We start from the raw sequence: 19,444 nt of genomic DNA, 5'->3' as shown, positions 1-19,444 counted from the left end.
CACCCCCAGCCTGGTAGATCATGATTGTCTGGTTCAAAATTGCCAATATCAACCCATTTCAACCCAGTCAGATAGTGACTGAATTTGTACTGAGCCCATTGGGATGGGAGTCAGGTTTAGGTTTTCTTTAAAAATATATAAAGACATGCAACATTTATTATACACTCAAATTGATGAACTTTGATCCATTTAATGTGTGAATCTTACCTTTGGAGTAGTTTGAATTCTCCTCTGGGTTGATATTATTCTCCTTGACCCTCTATAGCCAGCCATCCCTGCCATTTCCCGTCCCACAGAGGCTATGAAATCCTGGGCGTTTGCGGGGAAACTCAAAAATCATTGGGCATTTACACAGAGTAACTGACTGCTCAGAGCAGCTTAGTGTCTCAGCTGGTTTGCCTGGCAGCATTTTCAGGGGCTGCTGGAAGCAAGAGGCTAGGCCCTGGGTCCTTCTCTAGAACCCCATAGAGTGATTCTGTGGTGCCCCACTCTCATTGTCCTGACATGAGTCCGCCTCACTTTTGTGAGCCCCTTTTGTGGTCAACTTTGTGACCACACATCTTGCAGGCCAGCACCATGTCCAAGGGAAGGTCCCCCTCCTTCACAGGAGAGAAACTAAGATGTCTCCAGAGAGACAGGGCTGAGGGAGAGGGTGCCCAGAGGACTGAGGAGAGGGTGCATGCTCAGTGGGGTCAGACTGCCCAGAGGATCCTTTGGCATTGTCTCCATCCGTCTCAGCAGTGCGGAGTACAGGCTGGGGTGAGGAGCAGGCCCCCAGCTGGGTCTCTGGTCTGCTAGTGAAAGAATGTGGAGCCAGGATGGAGGGTTTCTCCCAAACACCCTTATTTGTTTAAGGTTTTTGCCTCCAACCATGAATGCAGAATGTTTTTGCAAGCGCACCTGTGAAAGCCAAATCCCTATACCTACAAACACGCTCAGTCCTAATTGGTTTGATTTGTGTGCAGGGCCTGGGACATAGGAAATCGTAGGTAAACTCAGTGGGTGTCTCCACAATCTACATCCACATGTACTCTTCACTACCAGACACGGGGGCGGGGGCGCTCCTCGGCTGCCTGGCCCTCCCTCAACCCAGAACCCTTATGGGGCCATGGGCACCCATGTATCAACTGCAGACTACTTTCTTCAAACATATAAAGAAAGCAAAATGGAATTTCTGTGATCATACCAGGGGTCACAAGTCTCCTCCATCACCCTCTCCCTCTGCTCCCACTGAGGCCTCTGGAGACTCTCTGCGAGCCCTCCCTGCTGTAGTCTGACACCTAGAACAGAGGCCCCCACACAAGAAGGGCTCCCTCAACCGCAGGGCTCTTCCTACCAGGCCCTCTTATTTTTAAGCGGTGGAACTCAAGCCTAGGAAGATGATGTCATGTGTCCAGAGTCACAGCTGGTCCTGGTAGAGTCGGGACAACTCTATCCCATCAGGCAGCTGAAATCATAGGTCTTGGCCCCTTGACTTCCCTTTGGTTCCACACCTGCTTTGCTATGTGCTTCATGTCATGGTCCACATGTAGTCCACATGGAAAGTTTGCATGGGCATCCTGGAGTAAAAGTCAAACACTAAAAGTGACTGACCAGGGAAATGGCCTCCTTGGTGGCTGAGGAGATCAATATCTTGGGGACTGTTGTAATGGATTCATGACCAACCTACCCATCACAGAACACAGGTTGTAGCTTGGTTTACAAACAGAAGTGTATTCGCTCACAGTTTAGGAAGCGAGAAGGCCAAATTCAAGGTGCTAGCTTTAGGGGGAGACTTTATCTCTGTCAGTCATAGGGGAAGGTCTTTTTCTCCCTTTAACATCTATAGGCCCAGCACTCCTGGGAGATCTCCTGTGCCTCGATCTTCCTATGGCCCCAGGAGGTTCTCAGGACAGGGGTCCTGGGTTCAAATGGCACACCCTAATTCTGTGTCATCTTTCTTAATGATAATGAAGTACCTCCCACTCTACTCGCTTCTCTCTCCCCTGAGCTCTTGGAGGAGAAGGGGTGTTGCCGGATATAACCCAGAAAACCCCTTCTTACATTGGAGCTGTGTAAACTTGGGATCTGAATAAACTTGTAGCATTCCACCATAAAGGGTCCCATTAACGTAACAAACATAATCTCCTTTGCATTGACATAACCTAAGACTAGCTTCTAGAAATGATAAATATAGGACAATTTGAAGTTGTAAAAATGAACTGGAATACATAGAGGTCGGCCTTCTGGGTGTTCATAACCTGAAACTGACAGGGTCAGGCCATTTTGAATCAGGAAAGCATGTGGATTTAAAGGCTATGTCAAAGTCCGTCTTGAAGTACTCTGCTGACTGTGATGGGACAATAGCTATCTGCATACAAGAAAACCCACTTGATAAAACTATTATTCAAGTTTATGCACAAACCATGAGAGCAGTGATGCAGAAAATGAAAAATTCTACCAACTTCTTCAGTCCGAAAATGATCAAAATGCAATCAAGATGTATTGATAAATATCGGCAATGGGAATGGGAGAGTTGGAAACAAAGAGGAAGGAAAGGTAGTTGGAAAATATGACCTTAAGTGATTGAAACAAAGCTGGAGATTGCATAATAGATTTTTTCAAGACCAACGACTTGTTCATAGCAAATACCTTTTTTCTTAAAAAAAAACAATTTATTAAGGGCTCATACAACTCATCACAGTCCATACATATACATACATCAATTGTATAAAGCCCATCTGTACATTCTTTGCCCTAATCATTTTCTTTTTTTTCCCTCTTTTCTTTTTTTACATTTTATTAGGGACTCAAACAACTCTTATCACAATCCATACATATACATACATCAATTGTATAAAGCACATCCATACATTCCCTGTCCCAATCATTCTCAAAGCATTTCATAGCAAATACCTTTTTTAAAAAAAGTATTTTATTGGAGGCTCTTACAGCTCTTATAACATTCCATACATCGATTGTGTCAAGCATATTTGTACATTTGTTGCCACCATCATTTCCAAAATATTTTCTATTTGAGTCCTTGTTATAAGCTCCTCTTTTTCCCCTCCCTCCCCCAGCCTCCCAGCCTCAGGAATCCTTGATCAATTACATATTGTTATTATTATTTCCTGTCTTACACTGTCTGCTGTCTCCCTTTACCCACATTTCTGTTATTCATCCCCTTCAGGGGTGGGGCTATATATCCAGCCTTGTGATGGGTTCCCCATTTTCAAATACCATTTTTCCATAGCACAGACAGCCACTATACACTTGGACTTCAACAGATGGAAAACACAAACTCAAACAAATTACAGCTGTAAGAATAGATGACGGAGAAGCTCAGGAGGTTCAGGCTATCTTCAGAAAAGGGCATGCGACAAAGGGTATCATTAATGATATCAGATGGATCTTGGCTGAAAGCAGAGAATACCAGGAAAAAAAGTTTCCTTATTGACTATGCCAAGGCATTGGACGCGTGGATCACAATAACCTTGAGAAGAATAGTGATGAAGGGACAGGAGGCCTGTGACAAGTGGACGGACACAGTGACTGCAACAACGGGCTCAGACATAGGAACCATCGTGGGGGTGGTACCCGACCCGTAGGGTTTCATTCTGTCGCACGCAGGGTCACTATAGTTAGAACTGACTTGATGACATCTAACACCAGCAACAAGGCTAGCTCATTAACGCAGAGCAGTCAGGATTTATAGCACATCCAAAATGGAAGATAATTATATTAGATCCCATCCTTGGGATGATAGCATCATTACATATCTGCTGTACTTCATCATTGCACAATTACCAAACAGACGAGAATCACAATACTGGCCAGGCTGGTGCATATTTTGAAGGGACCCAATTTCATCTGCAACATACTGAGAAGTTCCACTGTAAATAACACGGTTTTATACATTCTCACGATGACTACAGTTGGCCTCCTGCCTAAAACTTGGCAACCACAGAAGAATGCACCTTTGAAGGCGCCTAGAAGTTCTGTAAGCAACAGCTAAAGCAACTGCAGTATTTCTGACCAAAACTCTATGTGTGATTTTAGCTGGTCAGTCGTTGTCTAAATCAGTTGGCCACGTTTGGCTCCACGCCCTGTCTATCCTGACTTTTCTCTGTGCTGCTGAGAGGACTGAACAGAGGGAGTGAGCTAAACTCAAGCACAGTGTCTAATGGGAGCCAAATGCTACACACAGAATCCACAGGGACCCCCGGTCAGTCTCAAGTCCCTGCTGATGAGACCTCGGATATAATGGCCCTATTCATGGGACGGGGACTCTGAAACATGAGGAGGTGTTATTTAAAGCGTCTCTGAAATAAATGTTAGTATGCTGACTCAGGCTCCTTCTGAATTAATTTTGAATGTCTTTAAACCAAGTTTTGGCATCGCATTTGTAACCTAGCAGGTACTAAGAGCTCCATGGATTGACCAAACTCCCAGAAGCCTTGGTAGGAGACATGTGGTCCTATTAATCAACAATGGGGGGGGGGCAAAGGCAAGAAGGGGTGAAATTGGCCATGGTTATAGACCTCAGTGGCTCCATATGGTTGAACCTTCTGAAAAATGGTTTCTGTTATTATAATCAAAATCTTTCACCGCATTTCGAAGCTTTCTCCATTACCCAACCACTCCATTCTTCAGAGAGTGAGCTTCCAGCAGCTGAATGCAATCTAACAAGAACTCCCCCTTCTCATTATGGAAGCCAAAAGAAACATAGGTTTTGAAAAGTGGCACTTCGGTGTAGAAAGGTCTGTTGATGGGAGCTTAAATGATGACCTGCCAGAGGGGATTGTTTTGATAAATTCTTCTAATTCATTTCTCTCACGGTATGGACTGGTGAGTGTTCTTCATGGCTTCCATTGCTCAACACCCCACTGAGCTTGCTGCCTTCATCAGACAGCTTCGTCAGAGCTAATTACAGAGAACCCAGGTTTAAGTGGATACATGGAAAGGTAGGTAGCTCGGTGACCCCAGAAAGCAAGTAACGACGTTTTGACTAGAGTTTGTGCAGACAAGAAGACAGACTTTAACTTTGCCTCTGTGGAAATAGTCTTCACTGGGTGGCAAGCAGGGTAATAAGAAGAGCCATTGACTGCGGTCCATTTAAGACTCATCGTGTCAGCCTCTGTCTTTTACCCCATATGCTAATTCTCCATGCTTCTCCTTCAACCATGGTCTCTGAGCCCCATAAAGGGCCCAGGGTGGTGTGATGAGTAAGCATCCGCTGCTAACAAAAAATGTTGGTAGTTGCAGCCCGTCCAGTGGCTCCACAGGACGAAGTGCCTGTGCATGTGGTCGGGAGGTTCTGTTGCGTTGGTTCGGACTCATAGCGATGCTATGTGCGACAGAACAAAGCACCGCTGGGTCCTGCCCCATCCTCACCGTTGTTGCTATTTTTGATCCTGTCATCGCAGCCCACTAGACCATCTTGAGAAGGGTCTTCCTCTTTTTCACAGCTCTTCTGTTTATGAAGCATGATGTCCTTGTCCAGGGACTGGTCTTCCCTTAATAACATGTCCAAAGTACATGAGATAGAGTCTCACCATTCTTGCTTGTAAGGAGCATTCTAGCTGTATTTCTTCAAAAACAGATCTGTCCGTTTGGCAGTCCGTGGAACTTTTAATATTCTTCCCAGCACCACAATTCAAATGCACCAGTCCTTCTCCGGTCTTCTATATTCATTGTCCAACATTCACCTGCATGTGGGGCGACTGAAAATACCATGGCTTAGATCAAATGAACCTTAGTCCTCAATGTGATGCCCTTGCTCTTCAACACTTTCTAAACAGCTTTGTTGGCATATAATTCATTTATCATACGGTTCAATAGTTCAATCACATCAAGAGCAGTTGTAAACTCATTGCCACCATGAGTTTTAGAACATGTTCCCCATGCTTGTGCTCAAGAGATTTCATAGAACAGACTGGCCTAATGCGATGTGGCATTTGATCTCTTGCTTCCATTTTGGACTCAAGCAAGAGGACATTCTTGACATCTTCAATCTTTGCTCTGTTTTCATGATGCTACCAGTTGTGCAGATTTGGGTTTTGTTTGCATTGAGTTGTAATCCATATTGAAGGCTGCAATCCTTGATTTTCATCAGGAAATGCTTCAAGTCCTCCTTGCATTCAGTAAACGAGATTGTGTCACCTTCATGTCACAGGTTGTTAATAAACCTTCCCACGACCCTGATGCTGTTTTCTTCATGTAATCTAGCTTCTCTGATTTTTTGTTCAGCATGCAAATTAGATAAATAGGATGCGAGAATACAACCCTGACCAACACCTTTCTTGATGTTAAACCATGCAGTATTCCCTTGTTCTTTGAATGGTTGCCTCTTTGTCATGCACAGGTGCGATAGTTTATTGTGCCAGCCTGGCCGATAAACACAAGTAGGATTAATTGAAGGGCGGAGAGATAAATGGCTCGGTGAGCCTCGCCTTGCTTGTCTCTCACTCTTTAATCATCGGACTTGCATGTGGCTGCCTTGCTTGTTCTGTGCCTCATTTTAAAGAGCACACTACCTGCCTAGCCTGCAGACTGTGTCGCTGTAAGTTAAGGTCCCTTTAATCCCACACGATTGGAATGTTCGTCTCTGGAGCTGGGGACCGACAGTTGGTGACCTGCCTTGCTGTTTGCTGCCTGGGTATATATAGGCCAGCTCTCTCTACAGAAAGGGACTGGCAGCTCTCAAGACTTGAAGGACTGCCAGTGTCTCACTGCTTTATAATTTAACTGTTAATTTCTTGTATTATCTATCTGTACATAATTTAATGGTTCATTTCTTGTGTTATATATGTATCTTTATAAATATATTTATATATAATTACTAGCAATCTGGTTTTGTCTCTCTAGAGAACCCTGTCTAACACAACAGGCTTACTGTTTCTCAGTGCTATTCATAGTTTGTTAAGTTCCACGCAGTCTAATGCCTTTGCATAGTTGATACAACACAAGCAAATATTTTTCTTGTAGTCTCTGCTTTCGGCCAAGGTCCATTTGACTTCAGTACTGTCATTATCACTTGTCTGTAATATTGATGATATTGTTCAATAAATTCCACATTCTGTTGGGTCATCTTTCTTTGGAGAAGGCACAACTATGGACCTCTTCCAATTGGTTTGCTGGATCTTGAAAATTTCTTGGCATGAATGATTGAGTGCTTCCTCTGTTTGTTGAAACATTATAATTAATATTCTGTTAATTCCTGGATCCTTGATTTTGGTTAATGTCTTCAGTGTAGCTTGAACTTCGTCCTCAGCACTGTTAGTCCTTCCTCATATGCTTCCTCTTGAAATGACTGGATATTGATTAGTTCCTTTTGGTGTAATAACTCAGTATATTGTGTCCATCTTCTTTTGCCCATAAACTTTTTCAATATTGCATATCAAAACTATTTTTTCTAAAGTTCTTAAGATACGCTGAGTGTGTTCTTCCCTTTTTTCCTTTAACTCTCGGTCTTAGCACACTTCATTATAATGCTTTATTTTGATTTGATTTCTTGAGCTATCCTTTGAAATTTTCTGTTCAGCTCTTTTGCTTCATCATTTCTTGCTTTTTTTTTAAAGCTACTCTATGATCAAAAGCAAGTTTCAGAGTTCTCTTCTGACATCCACTTTTCTCTTAACCATACTGTACAGGTTACAGTCTGGGAAAATCCTATGAGGCAGTTCTATTCTGTAATAAGTGGTCACTGTGGATTGAAATTTTCCAGAAAGCACTTAAAAATTTGAAATTTAATCTCCTAAAAATTTTCTCCCCCCAATATAAGCCTCAGCAAGATAAAGAATACATTCTAACTCTCCTATTTCTGCTAATAGGTGCTTCAGAGTTTGTGTGTGCGCACATGCGTGTGCATGTGTATGTGTGTGCGTGTGTGTGAGAGAGATTTGAGGTGTTATTGCAGCGTGAGAACTCTCTGGAGGCACAATAGTAAAGCACTTGGCTGTTAACCAAAGTTGATCACTTGAACCCACTTACTGCTTTGCAGAAGAAAGACTTGGCAATCTGTTTCCATAAGTTTTTAGAGCCTTAGAAACCCTCTCGAGCAGTTCCCTCTGTCCTGTAGGAGAGGTTTGAGTAGGAAACCACGTGATGGCAACAGATTTGGTTTGATTTGGTTTTGGTGTCCAGGTGAGTAGGAGTCACTGGGTGGTGGAAGCCGTTAGGTGACTGATTAGTAAACAGAGACCAGGGCACCACAGATTTCTGAACAGCATTCAGCCTTAGAACATTAGTCCCCTTCATTTCTTGCACATGGCCTAAACTCACCATTCAGCAAGTCCTGCCTCCTGGATGTTCTTCAAAGTCAACACGTCCACTGTGATGTACTTCTCCAGGGACTGATCTCTCCTAACAACATGTCCAAAGTGCCTGAGACGAAGTCTCACCATCCTTGCTTCAAAGGAGTCTTTTCTACTTCTTCTAAGATATATTTGTTTATTTATTTGAAAGTATTTTCAATGTTCTTCAGCAACACTATAATTCAAGTGTCTTCTTTATTCACTGTCCAATTCTCACATGCATATGAGGTGATTGAAGATGCCTTTGCTTAGACCAGGTGTACCTTAGTCCTCATCTTTGATTAGTAACATCTTTTCTTTTCAATACTCTAAGGAGATCATATGCAGCAGATTTGATCTCTTGACTGCTGGTTTCCGGAGCATTGATTGTGGATCCATGCAACATCAAATCCTTGACAACGTCAATCTTTTCTCTGTTTTACCATCAGGTCCAGTTGTGAGGGTTTGGGTCTTCCTTACACTGAGTTATAACCCATATTCCTGACTGAAGGCCACAATCCTTAATTTCCATCAGCAAGGGCTTCAAGGTCGCCTCACTTTCAGGAAGCACGGTGTTATTGTTGTTAATGGCCACCAAGTCAGCTCCAACTCATGGGAGCCTTAGGCAGAATATAATAGAATGTGGCCTTGTCCGTGCCCCCTCCTAGACCAGCGGTTCTCAACCTGTGGGTCGCACCCCTTTGGGGAGTTGAACGACCCTTTCACAGGGGTCGCCCAATTCATGACAGTAGCAAAATTATAGTTATGAAGTAGCAACAAAAATAATTTTATGGTTGGGGGGTGGGTCACCACAACATGAGGGGCTGGATTAAAGGGTCACGGCATTAGGAAGATTAAGAACCACTGTCCTAGACAATAACATTCTTGAGTCCATCGCTGTGTACCTTGAGTGCCTCCCACCCTGAGGGCATATCTCACAACACTATAACAAACAATATTCTGTTGTGATCTCTAAGGATTTCATCGACTGGTCTTGGGAGTAAGTTGCCAAGCCTTTATTCCGAGTCTCTTTTAGTCTGATGGCTCTGCAGAAACCTTTCTACCGAGAATGACTCCGCTGGTATTCGAAATTCTGAAAACAGCTCCCAGCATTGGAGCCATAAACAAGCCACCACCACAGTTAACGCACGGGAGGCTATGGCTCACTGACAGGCTCTTTCTCATCATGAGTCCCAGAATTAGGGGAACGTAGAGCAGAGCCTCTAAATCCATGGACGGCAGTGAGAAATAAGGGGTAGTTGCTGAAAGCCACTGCTCCTGTTGGAGTTCTTGTCACTGCCACATGCTCTGCTGCTGAAGCATGGAACGCACAGCAAGCTTTATGGTGGTGACTTCATAAGTCGTGTTGCTGCTGGTTAAGTGTTGGACTACTATCTATAAAGTCAGTGCCTCAAACCTACCAGCCAGTTCAGAAGAGAAAGATGAAGCTGTCTGCTCCCGTAAAAGTTTACAGTCTCTGAAATGCTAGATAGAGTTTTGAGCTAGACTTGACTCGGTGGCTTTCGGTTTGCCTCCTCATAACCAACGGGTCCCTATTTCTATTTTATTGATTAAAACCAAAATGACAATTTTTGAAAGCTCACATTATTCTAAGAGCTAAAAAGTGAGAGAATAGATGTCCTATTAATCCTTCACTCTGTTTACTATTTCCTGGCTGCCTCAGTTTCAGAGCAAAAACCATCCGAAATCCAGCAAGCAAGCTTAGAGGTCAGAAGTGTCCGAGCTTCAGAAAGTCCTCGTTCTTCTGTTGGCAGCCGGGAGTCACCCGTCATTCTCCATGTTTCAAAAGATAGTAGGGGCTTGTCGTGAAGCCTGTAGAGTCAATGTGGCCGCACAAGTAACACGGAGTGTTGGTGAGAACCCAAGGACTGGCCCTGATAGGTCCTTTAAGGTGCCAGGTCCATGTCTAGATCCAGCAGATGGCACCAGGCACAACCAGGCCTTCGGCATCCTCTCACGATCCCCAGCCTTGGCTGTGAACCCCTGGCCTTGCTCAATGCTTTGTGATTGCCTCCACTTTCCTGACTTCTGCAAACCTGATTACAATTAGGATTTCTTCCCTGTGCTCTGCCATGTCAGAGGTTCAATCTCTTCCTAACACCCCACCCTTCTGATCCCCTGGCTTCGTACCACTCCCTCCTCATTAGTAACTCTCCCTTCCATCCTCTTTCTGGCTCTGGTGAAATATATATAAGACACAACTGAAAGCAAAAGTGATAGATAGATCTGATGATATGTAAAATTAGTAGAACTAAGTCATTAGCCATTCACTAACATGGCTACTAATATGACTGCCTCTATTGGGGAGAACTAAAGCATCATTTCTTTTCCATCTTTATTTGTGTAGATGAATCCAAAATCGATGTCAGAGCAAGTCGTCTCTCCTGAGACCTGGAGCATTTTTGACCATTGTTACAGTACGTTTTATTTGGCCACTACAGTAGATTTTGATTTGGGGAAGATGAGACAAAGGAAATATACAAACATACAGGGACTTTAATGCCTGATACCTATGATTAAAAAATAAGATAGGTAAGAAGACCAGAGGACGGTGGTGACCTGTTTTAGTTCTGGCGGCCAAGGAAGGAATACAAGGGGCTTCACCAAGCATGTAGTCAAATGGAATGAAAAGGCGATGGAATTTCCCCCACAAGCATCTTGATGCCTCCTGGAATTTGTTAAAGACGAGGGGGACATGGGGAACTCCCCTCGGTTTTCTCCAGGGGAGACAGTTAAGCCAGAAGGTACAGCAAGCGTGAGCATGCTGATGTGGGCACAGACCCACCACAACCCGGGCAACAGCGTGACAGCAAAGACGAGAAGCAAGCAGAGAGACGGGAACTGACATCAGATCCGTGCCAGCCCTGCTCGGCGTGCGAGTGTGGATCGCCTAACTTACTGACCCATCTCTCAGAGGTAAGGACTTGTGATTTTCCCCCGAGTTAAATCAGAGCTTACTGAAGGTCTGAGCAGCGGAGTGGACCCTCAGGCACGTGTTGTAACCCTGATCCGCTGGTCGGGGTGTGGGGCACAGATGGGAGAGCAGACAGGAGGGAGGGAGAAGAGATGGAGGCTGCAGGCAATCATGATTGGTGGCTGGGGCCTGGGTGCTAGCACTGCATAGAAGAGGCTTCAGGAATCCGCTTGAAAGTATCGCTGGCGTGGGTTCTCTTTCCATTTGACCACACGCCTTCTTTTTTCATTTTAATAATTTTAATCATTGTGCCGGGGGCTTGTAAAGCTCATAACTCACTCCATCCATCCATTGTGTTGAGCACAATTATATATATGTTGCCATCATCATTTTCAAAACATTTTCTTTCTATTTGAGCCCTTGCTATCAGCTCATTTCCCCCTCCCCCAGCCTCCCCCCTCATGAACCCCTGATGATTGATATATTCTTGTTATTTTTATGTCTTACACTGACTGCTATCTCCCTTCACCCATTTTTCTGTTGTCCATCCCCCTGGGAGTGGGTTATATGTAGATATATGTAAATCATTGTGATCGGTTCCCCCTTTCCCCACAAATTTCCCCTTCCCCTCCTGGTGTGGCTACTCTCATTATTGGTCCTGAGGGGTTTATCTGTCCTGGATTCCCTGTGTTGCGAACTCTTTTCTGTACCAGTGTACATGCGCTGGTCTAGTCGGATTTGTAAGGCAGAATTGGAGACATGATAGTCGGGGGGTGGAGGAAGCATTAGAGAACTAGAGGAAAGTTCTATGTCTCAACAGAGCTACACTGCACCCTGACTGGCTGATGTCTTCCTTGTGACCCTTCTGTAAAGGGATGTCCAATTGTCTACAGATGGGCTTTTGGTCTCCACTCTGTGATCCCCCTCATTCACATTGATATGATTTTTTTGTTCTGGGTCTTTGATGCCTGATGCCTGATCTGATCAACACCTCATGGTCATACAGGCTGGTGTGCTCCTTCCATGTGGGCTTAGTTGCATCTCAGCTAGATGGCTGCTTGTTTATCTTCAAGCCTTTAAGACCCCAGACGCTATATCTTTTGATATCCGGGCATCATCAGCTTTCTTCACCACATTTGCTTATGCACCCATTTTGTCTTCATCAATCATGTCAGGAATGTGACTACAAACTTTTGAAGCTCCCTCATCTACCTCCCTTGGCCCCTGGAAGTGAAATAGCTCATCATCAGTCCATCCTCTGGGTTGGAGGAAAGCAGGAGAGAGAGACTTACGATGAACCAGGAGAGGGGAACAAAGGATAGTCAGTGAAACTAGAGGAAACCAGGAGCTGACATGCTCCTGGAACCCACGTACGTGGTGAGGCGAGAGCAAGCATGCACTGAGGCAAAGGAAGGCTGAGGACTGACCATTGGATGTGGCTGGAGTGGCTGCAGACAGGAGAGTGGAGGAAGAGTCAGCAAATCTGTGTTTCTTAAAGGAGGTGTCTACAAGTTCCTTTGGAAGTCCAAGTCCACCCAGAGGTGCCTTGACTGAAAGGCCTGGCAAGCTCCTGGAAATCAGCCAGTGAAAACCCTGTGGAGCACAAGTCTCCTCTGACACGTGTGCATCCATTTCCGCCTGACACAGGTGGCACACAGGGATGAACGGCTCTGAATAACTGCTGATCGGATGGGCGGGAGAGCGGGAAATGGAGCCAGGGAGACTATTTCCATGCCACTCTGTGCTGGAGGTGCAGAGGACTGTTGGAAACCCCCTCCATGCCCTGCCCCCTAACCCAAGTGGGACCTAAACTCTGCAGAAGCCTAAGACTGTGGGATTTTTTGAAAATGTGATTGTTCAACTACTTTCTGCATCAATTTCCTTTGGTCTCCGTGATGGCCAGTTTTAATTTAAATCAGATATTTTCTTAAGAGCAGGGGACTTACCGTGTAGTCTCTTGTTCCAGAACATTGGGTCCTTCGTGTCTGGTAAGAATTTGCTTCTCATGTAATTTCTGGGCGTGCACAAGGAAATATCCTTTACACAAATATTAATGTGGAGCAGTTAGCATGCTGATTTTTGCTTGGTTTTGAGCAGGATTTTCATCAAGCACCATTCTTTATTCAGGCTCTTGTAGCCTCGATGGCCAGCCCTGGGGTATCAGTCCTGGATCTAAAGTCACTGGTAGGACCTCTTGGGCATCCTGAGACGTAGTCCGATTCCAGCTCACTGCAGTGTGAGAACGGGGCCCCCAGGGCCTTCTCAACTGTCATTGAGACTACTCACTCTGGAGCCAAATCCTGAACTGCCCTGGGCTTTAATGACGGGTTTCTAAGGCTTGAAGTTATCACAGCACACTGGCTGGCTTTCCAACCTCCCTTCTGTGTGTGGCCTTTTCTTGAAAGATGGTTTGCAGTAGAGATTAAATTCTAAGCTAGCTTCTCTGCACGCGAGGGCATTTCTAGGCCATTCTCCTTCCCTGCTCCCCCAGTAGTCCTCAAGAATTACAAACAAATGTCTCCATTAGCCTTAGGAACGCAATGCGAAGTTAAGCTGCCTCCTAACATATGCAGCATTTTTTATTAGCCATGACCCAGATGGAGCAATTCACTACTTTCTTCCATTGTTTGGGGGTGTTTTTTGTTGTTGTTTGTTTGCTTTTGTTGTTCAATTTCACTGAAATCAGATGGGGATTGACCTCAATGAAAGAGTAACATTACCAAAAGATTCACAGTAGCACAGATTATAAAACAGAAAGCCTAGCATTTCAACTTTGGCTGGGTTGCCCTCAGCTTCAGCGGATGCCCTCTCTGCTCCTCAGAAAGAAAACTCGTCTAGAAAGTACAACAAACCAAACACCAGCCTCACTGCCACCGAGTCCAGTGGGACTCCAGAGAGAGACCCTGTACAATAGGGTAGAACTGCCCCTAGGAGTTAGTTTCTGAGACTGTAACTCTGTTGGGAAGTAGAATACCCCTTCCTGCTCCCTTGGATGCCTGGTGTTTTCAAACTGTTGCCCTTGCAGTAAGCAGCCCAACCTACACCCACTCTGCCACCAGGGCTCCTATGAAGTAATATGTTACCTCTCGCTCCGATCCCTCCCTCCTGTTTCTAAATGCTTTCCCAGGCCATTCTGAGGGGCGTCCTCTCCTCAGGCCTCTTCCAGAGGCCCTAGTGGAGCTGCTGGGCAAGGGTGGCCCCGCCCCAACCTCGCGGAGAGTGCCCAGTCCCAGCTCCTGTCAAGGTGTGCAGTCCGCATAGGGCCGCTGTGTGTCACAGCCACCTCAATGGCAGTGGGTTTGGTTTTGGCTCTCTGGAGTTCTGTAGCATGTTGAGCAACTGTCCCAGCTCCCTTGTCATTCATTTCAGCATATTCTCAGGTCCCCTTTCTCAGGTATATCCCTCCTCCTCAACCTGAACATAAACCTTCTCCATCGGTGACCTCGTTGCTGCCGTTTATGGCCCTCCGGTGTGTGGCAGAGTAATCTACTCGCCCCAGGTTGTTAATACCTACTTTTATTCTCTTCTGGAAGTGGATCAGGAGGCTGTTCTTTCGAGGCGCTCGCAACTGTCTATACAGCTCCTGTTCTAAGAGCTTGTGTGGAGTGGATCTTCTTGCTGCCCTCGTGGGTCTGTTCCACTTGCTCTGAGGCAAACACAGCTTGAGAGATGGCTCCCTCAGGCAGTGGGTCCCTGCGGGCCGTGGGCTGCGTGAGGTTCCCTACAGAACCTAACCACCTGAGGAGGTATGGGAGGCCTGGTAGGGCATGATCAAGGGTAATGTAACAAAGAGGACTTGCTGAAACCCTGGTGGGGACTGAGCATGATAGTGGGACAGGAGGAAAGTCAAAGGAAATAGAGGGAAGAGCTGAGAGGCAAAGGGCATTTAGAGAGGTATAGTTAAGACAGGTACGTATGAAATATATTTATATATGAGGATGTGGAAATAGATCTATGAGCATATATTTATAGGTTTAGTACTAAGGTAGCAGAAGGACATTGGGCCTCCACTCAAGTACTCCCTCAATGCAAGAATACTTTCTTCTATTAAATTGGCATTCTATGATGCTCACTTCCCAACACAACCACTGAAGACAAAGTGAGTAAATGTGGTGAAGAAAGCTGATGGTGCTCAGCTATCAAAAGATACAGCATCTGGTGTCTTAAAGGCTTGAAGGTAAACAAGCAGCCATTTGGCTCAGAAGCAACAAAGCCCACATGGAAGAAGCACACCAGCCTGTGTGATCACGTGGTGTCGAAGGGATCAGGTATCAGGCATCATCAGAACAAAAAGTCTTATCATAGTGAAGGCGGGGGAGTGCAGAGTGGAGACCCAAAGCCCATTTGTAGTCACTGGATATCCCCTTACAAAAGAGTCTCAGGAAGGAGATGAGTCAGTCAGGGTGCGATGTAGCAATGATGGAAAATACAACTTTCCTCTAGTTCCTAAATGCTTCCTCCCCCTGCCCATCATGATCCGAATTCTACCTTGCAAGTCTGGCTAGACCAGAGAATGTAACTGATAGGAACAGGAAACACAGGGAATCCAGGGCGGATGATCACTCCAGGACCAGCGGTGTGAGTGGCAATACGGGGAGGGTAGAGGGAGAGTGGGTTGGAAAGAGGGAACCGATTACAAGGATGTACATGTGATCTCCTCCCTGGGGGACAGACAACAGAAAAGTGGGTGAAGGGAGATGTCAGACTGGGCAAGATATGACAAAATAATAATTTATAAATTATCAAGGCTTCATGAGGGAGAGAGGAGTGGGGAGGGAGGGGTAAAAATGAGGACCTGATGCCAGGGGCTTAGGTGGAGAGCAAATGTTTTGAGAATGATGAGGGCAATGAATGTACAAATGTGCTTGACACAATTGATGTATGTATGGATTGTGATAAAAGTTGTATGAGCCCCTAATAAAATGACACACACAAAAAAAGAACCTTAACCACCGCCATTCATGGGGCTTTCTAGCAGACCCTCCTGCCCTCGTTTCTAGTTTCAGACAATTGCTTATTTTTCACAAAGAGAACTCTCAGGGGCCAGCCCTACCTATTCATAATTCCCCAGGCAAGTTTACCTCCAGTGCACCTGACCTCCCAGCTGGACGGTCATCGTATTTTATCTTGCAGCTGAGATAACGGAGGCACAAGGAAGTGAAACGGCCTGCCCAGAGTCTCCCAGCCTCCTGATGACCAGGCAAGGACTCCAACCAAATCCTCCCAGCCCCAGGCCAGTGCCCTGTCCAACAAGCCATCACATCTCACCATGCAAAGAGAAGAACACCACGGGCTCGGTGTCTTTTGGTGATGATAATTCACCTGATGAAGTGTGCTTCCATGGTCTCACTTACGAATCCTACAACAACACATCTTTTTGGTACCGAAAGGATCTAGTGGGATATTTTTGTTGGTTCATAAAAGACTCAAATTCTCAAGCCATCTGTTGAAGTATGATTCCAACCTGTATGTATGTATGTATATATATATCTACATATATATAATATCCCTCCCACCTGTTATATGTGTAGTGGAAAAATAAGCATGGGTACTAGAGGGAAGTAACTTCAATCTAGCTGTGAGACGTGGTGCGGGAACAGTACACATGATCCCAGCTCCCTGCACATCACAGCTTAAAGCTTGTAAGCTTGCTCAGCATCTGAGAGGGAGGCTTTGTACATGACCATGCCCTGACTAGACACCACCTGTGCACAGTGCGCTGCTACGCCAATAGGAGAGTCAGCATGGGAGCCGAGCAGTCCTTCAACTCAGATAGTCCCTCCCACGCATGCTCTGAAAATCCACAGTGACCTCACACACTGAGGCTCAGGCCAGACTCTGTGGAGGTGAGGATGTGATGGTAGCCAGACTCTCAGGAATGGCTCTCCTCTCAGGACCAGAACAGCAAAAGCACCTGGCAGGCAGGTGTGACTACCTGGCAGGGACTTTGCACACATCGTCCCACGTGTCCCTAACAGAGATGTGTCTGTGACCGAAAGAAAAGCAGGGCCAGCGTCTTGGTTGCTCTGTTGAGTTTTTCACAGCCCTTTTGACTCACAGGAGTCTGAGCTTCTGGCGCGCATTTTATGCTTTCTCTATGGAGATGGAGAAAATGGCACGTGGCACTTTATGAATTGGGTCTGCCAGCCAGGCTCTGAAAAGGGGCTGGAGCAGGGTGGTCTGTGTGTGTACGAAACACTTCGGACAGAACTGAAGCCAGGCTTGTGATGTACAATAGCATCTGTGTGCGACCCAGCAGCCCGCAAACTCTTGCCCTGCCAGGGCAAACGCGTGCCAAGTGAGTACAAGAGGAGACATTTTGCTAACCTTTCTCAGCAGAGAGATCTAGGCTGTTTTGTCTAGAGGAGAAATCACACAATAAGCAAATAGATCCCTTGCAGGCGTGCAGTCTGCTTGGCTTTTCTCTCCACCCTCTCATTTCTAATTCTCCAAACTACTGCTTACTGATCGTTGGGGGTATCTGCTATGGCCCTTATAGGCACACAGCACTCACGGACACAGGCACAGGCCCCAGCTGGTATTCCCAGACTCCTTTGGCTTCTGTGCTGTGCAGTGGGACACAAGCTTCAACAAGCATTCTCTTGCCCTTTCGGTTACCGGATCGAGCTCTCCGTGGACTCAGAGCACACAGCGAAGTCACGACTATTTTAACAGCTCACCTTTGGCTCAACTCTTTCGGAGCACCGCGTGCTGGCCCTTGCAAAGTTTAGCTAAAGAGCATGCCGGAAGCTGTGAGCAGAAGGAGAGCGCTGAGCTCTGCTGCACAGAGAGCAGATCAGCTGAGTGGCATCACACTTGGAGTTCCGACGATACTATATTCTCAAACCCAGGAGTAATCGGACTCAGCCTTAGTAGGGGGTAGGGTGTTGAGGAGAGAGCGGCACTTGGGGGTGGGGGAGCGTATCTCTTTTTCTTTCTGTTTTGGCTTTTGCTTTCCTTTTTTTTTTTTTGAAGAGGTGCTAGAAGTTAAAGATGAGAAATCAGTGCCATGCACAACACATTCCTCCTCCATGATATTTTCTCTAAGGCCAAACAGAATGAAGAAAAGGAATGTGGCAGTGACCTAAAAGTCCCCGCCTCACCCCACCCCCAAGTGACCCAGGAACATGAGTCCCCTCCACGCAATGTCCTGTGTGAGTTACACAGCCTGGCACCTTGAGAGACAGGCCCAAGTGCCTCCACGCTGACGGAGGACTGCAGACAAAGAGGACAGGACACTTGGCCGCAACCCAGGAGGGTGCCATGGACTTAGAAACATGGACTTGGGACATATGGGGTGGGTCACCAATTTTATCTGTAAAATAAATAGCCACTGATTCACCATCAAATCGATCCATCTACTGCCCTGCTTGTTCTCTCGACGTGGAGAACCCAGGAAAGTACCTTGGGATACCTTCTGAAGAAAAAAAAACCACGGACAAAGAAGAAGGAAATCTCCTCGGGCCAAGCACACAGCCTTCTTGTCCGTCTCTGGGCTCCAAAGAGAAGGGCGACCTGGGCATTTAAATGTGACTCCTATGCCAGGAGCAAACTGCTCCCCTGTTTGCTTCAAACCCCCCGTTCGCATCAAGAAGAGGACGCAGTACTCACCAGTCATCAGGGTGTAGTAATTGGGGTAAGAGAGACTAGGGAAGTCTGGGGTCAAGTAGTCCACCTTCACTCCCCTGCTCACAATCTCTTTGAAACCAGGCAAAGACTCCAGCGCCTCATCACTGATGTAGTCTGAGCGAAAGCCATCCAGCAGAAACACCAGGAGCTTCCGGCTGGCAGAGGCTGGCTGAACCAGGCTGAGCCCAAGGACCAGCAGGAGCGCCCCGAGCTTCACTGCCATGCTGCCAGGAAGCTGCCAGAGCGCAGCTGGCACAGCAGTCCCTTGCAAAGACTGAGGAAGAAGAATCTGTAGCTATTCTCTCTTCTAGGGGCTGGACCTTGAGCCGCTGGCCTTACTGAGCCAAGTTCACTTGCAGGATTTAAAGGTACAGCACCCGCTTTTGAAAACAACTCTGCTCACCCCCAACTCGTATGTCCTTCCACCAACTCCCTGGGAGAAGCCAGATTCCCAAACAAGCCAGAATTAACACCAGAGCAGAGAGTGCAGCCTTGTTATTTTGGGTGAGCGTTCCAGGAATACAATCACCCACAAGGAGGTAGAGTTTTAGAAGAATAGGCCAACAGGCAACACAAACTTGACAGTTAGGCTAACCAGAGGGAGGAG

At 46.1% G+C, this 19,444-nt stretch overlaps 1 protein-coding gene across 1 annotated transcript in view; it reads right to left on the bottom strand.

Moving 5' to 3' along the window:
• The window catches only part of ENPP6 (ectonucleotide pyrophosphatase/phosphodiesterase 6), a 136,154-nt gene extending 117,056 nt beyond the window's left edge, over window positions 1–19,098 (bottom strand). The window contains exon 1 of the mRNA XM_075555777.1: window positions 18,820–19,098. Within this exon, the coding sequence (XP_075411892.1) occupies window positions 18,820–19,060 (241 nt within the window). The 5' untranslated portion in view covers window positions 19,061–19,098. The remainder of the gene's footprint in view (window positions 1–18,819) is intronic.
• Window positions 19,099–19,444: the final 346 nt, after the last annotated feature.

Source organism: Tenrec ecaudatus, chromosome 8 (genome assembly GCF_050624435.1).
Source record: "Tenrec ecaudatus isolate mTenEca1 chromosome 8, mTenEca1.hap1, whole genome shotgun sequence".
NCBI lineage: Eukaryota > Metazoa > Chordata > Mammalia > Afrosoricida > Tenrecidae > Tenrec > Tenrec ecaudatus.
Note: the sequence above shows the minus strand (reverse complement) of the source record. Positions and strands in the feature narration are given on the sequence as shown.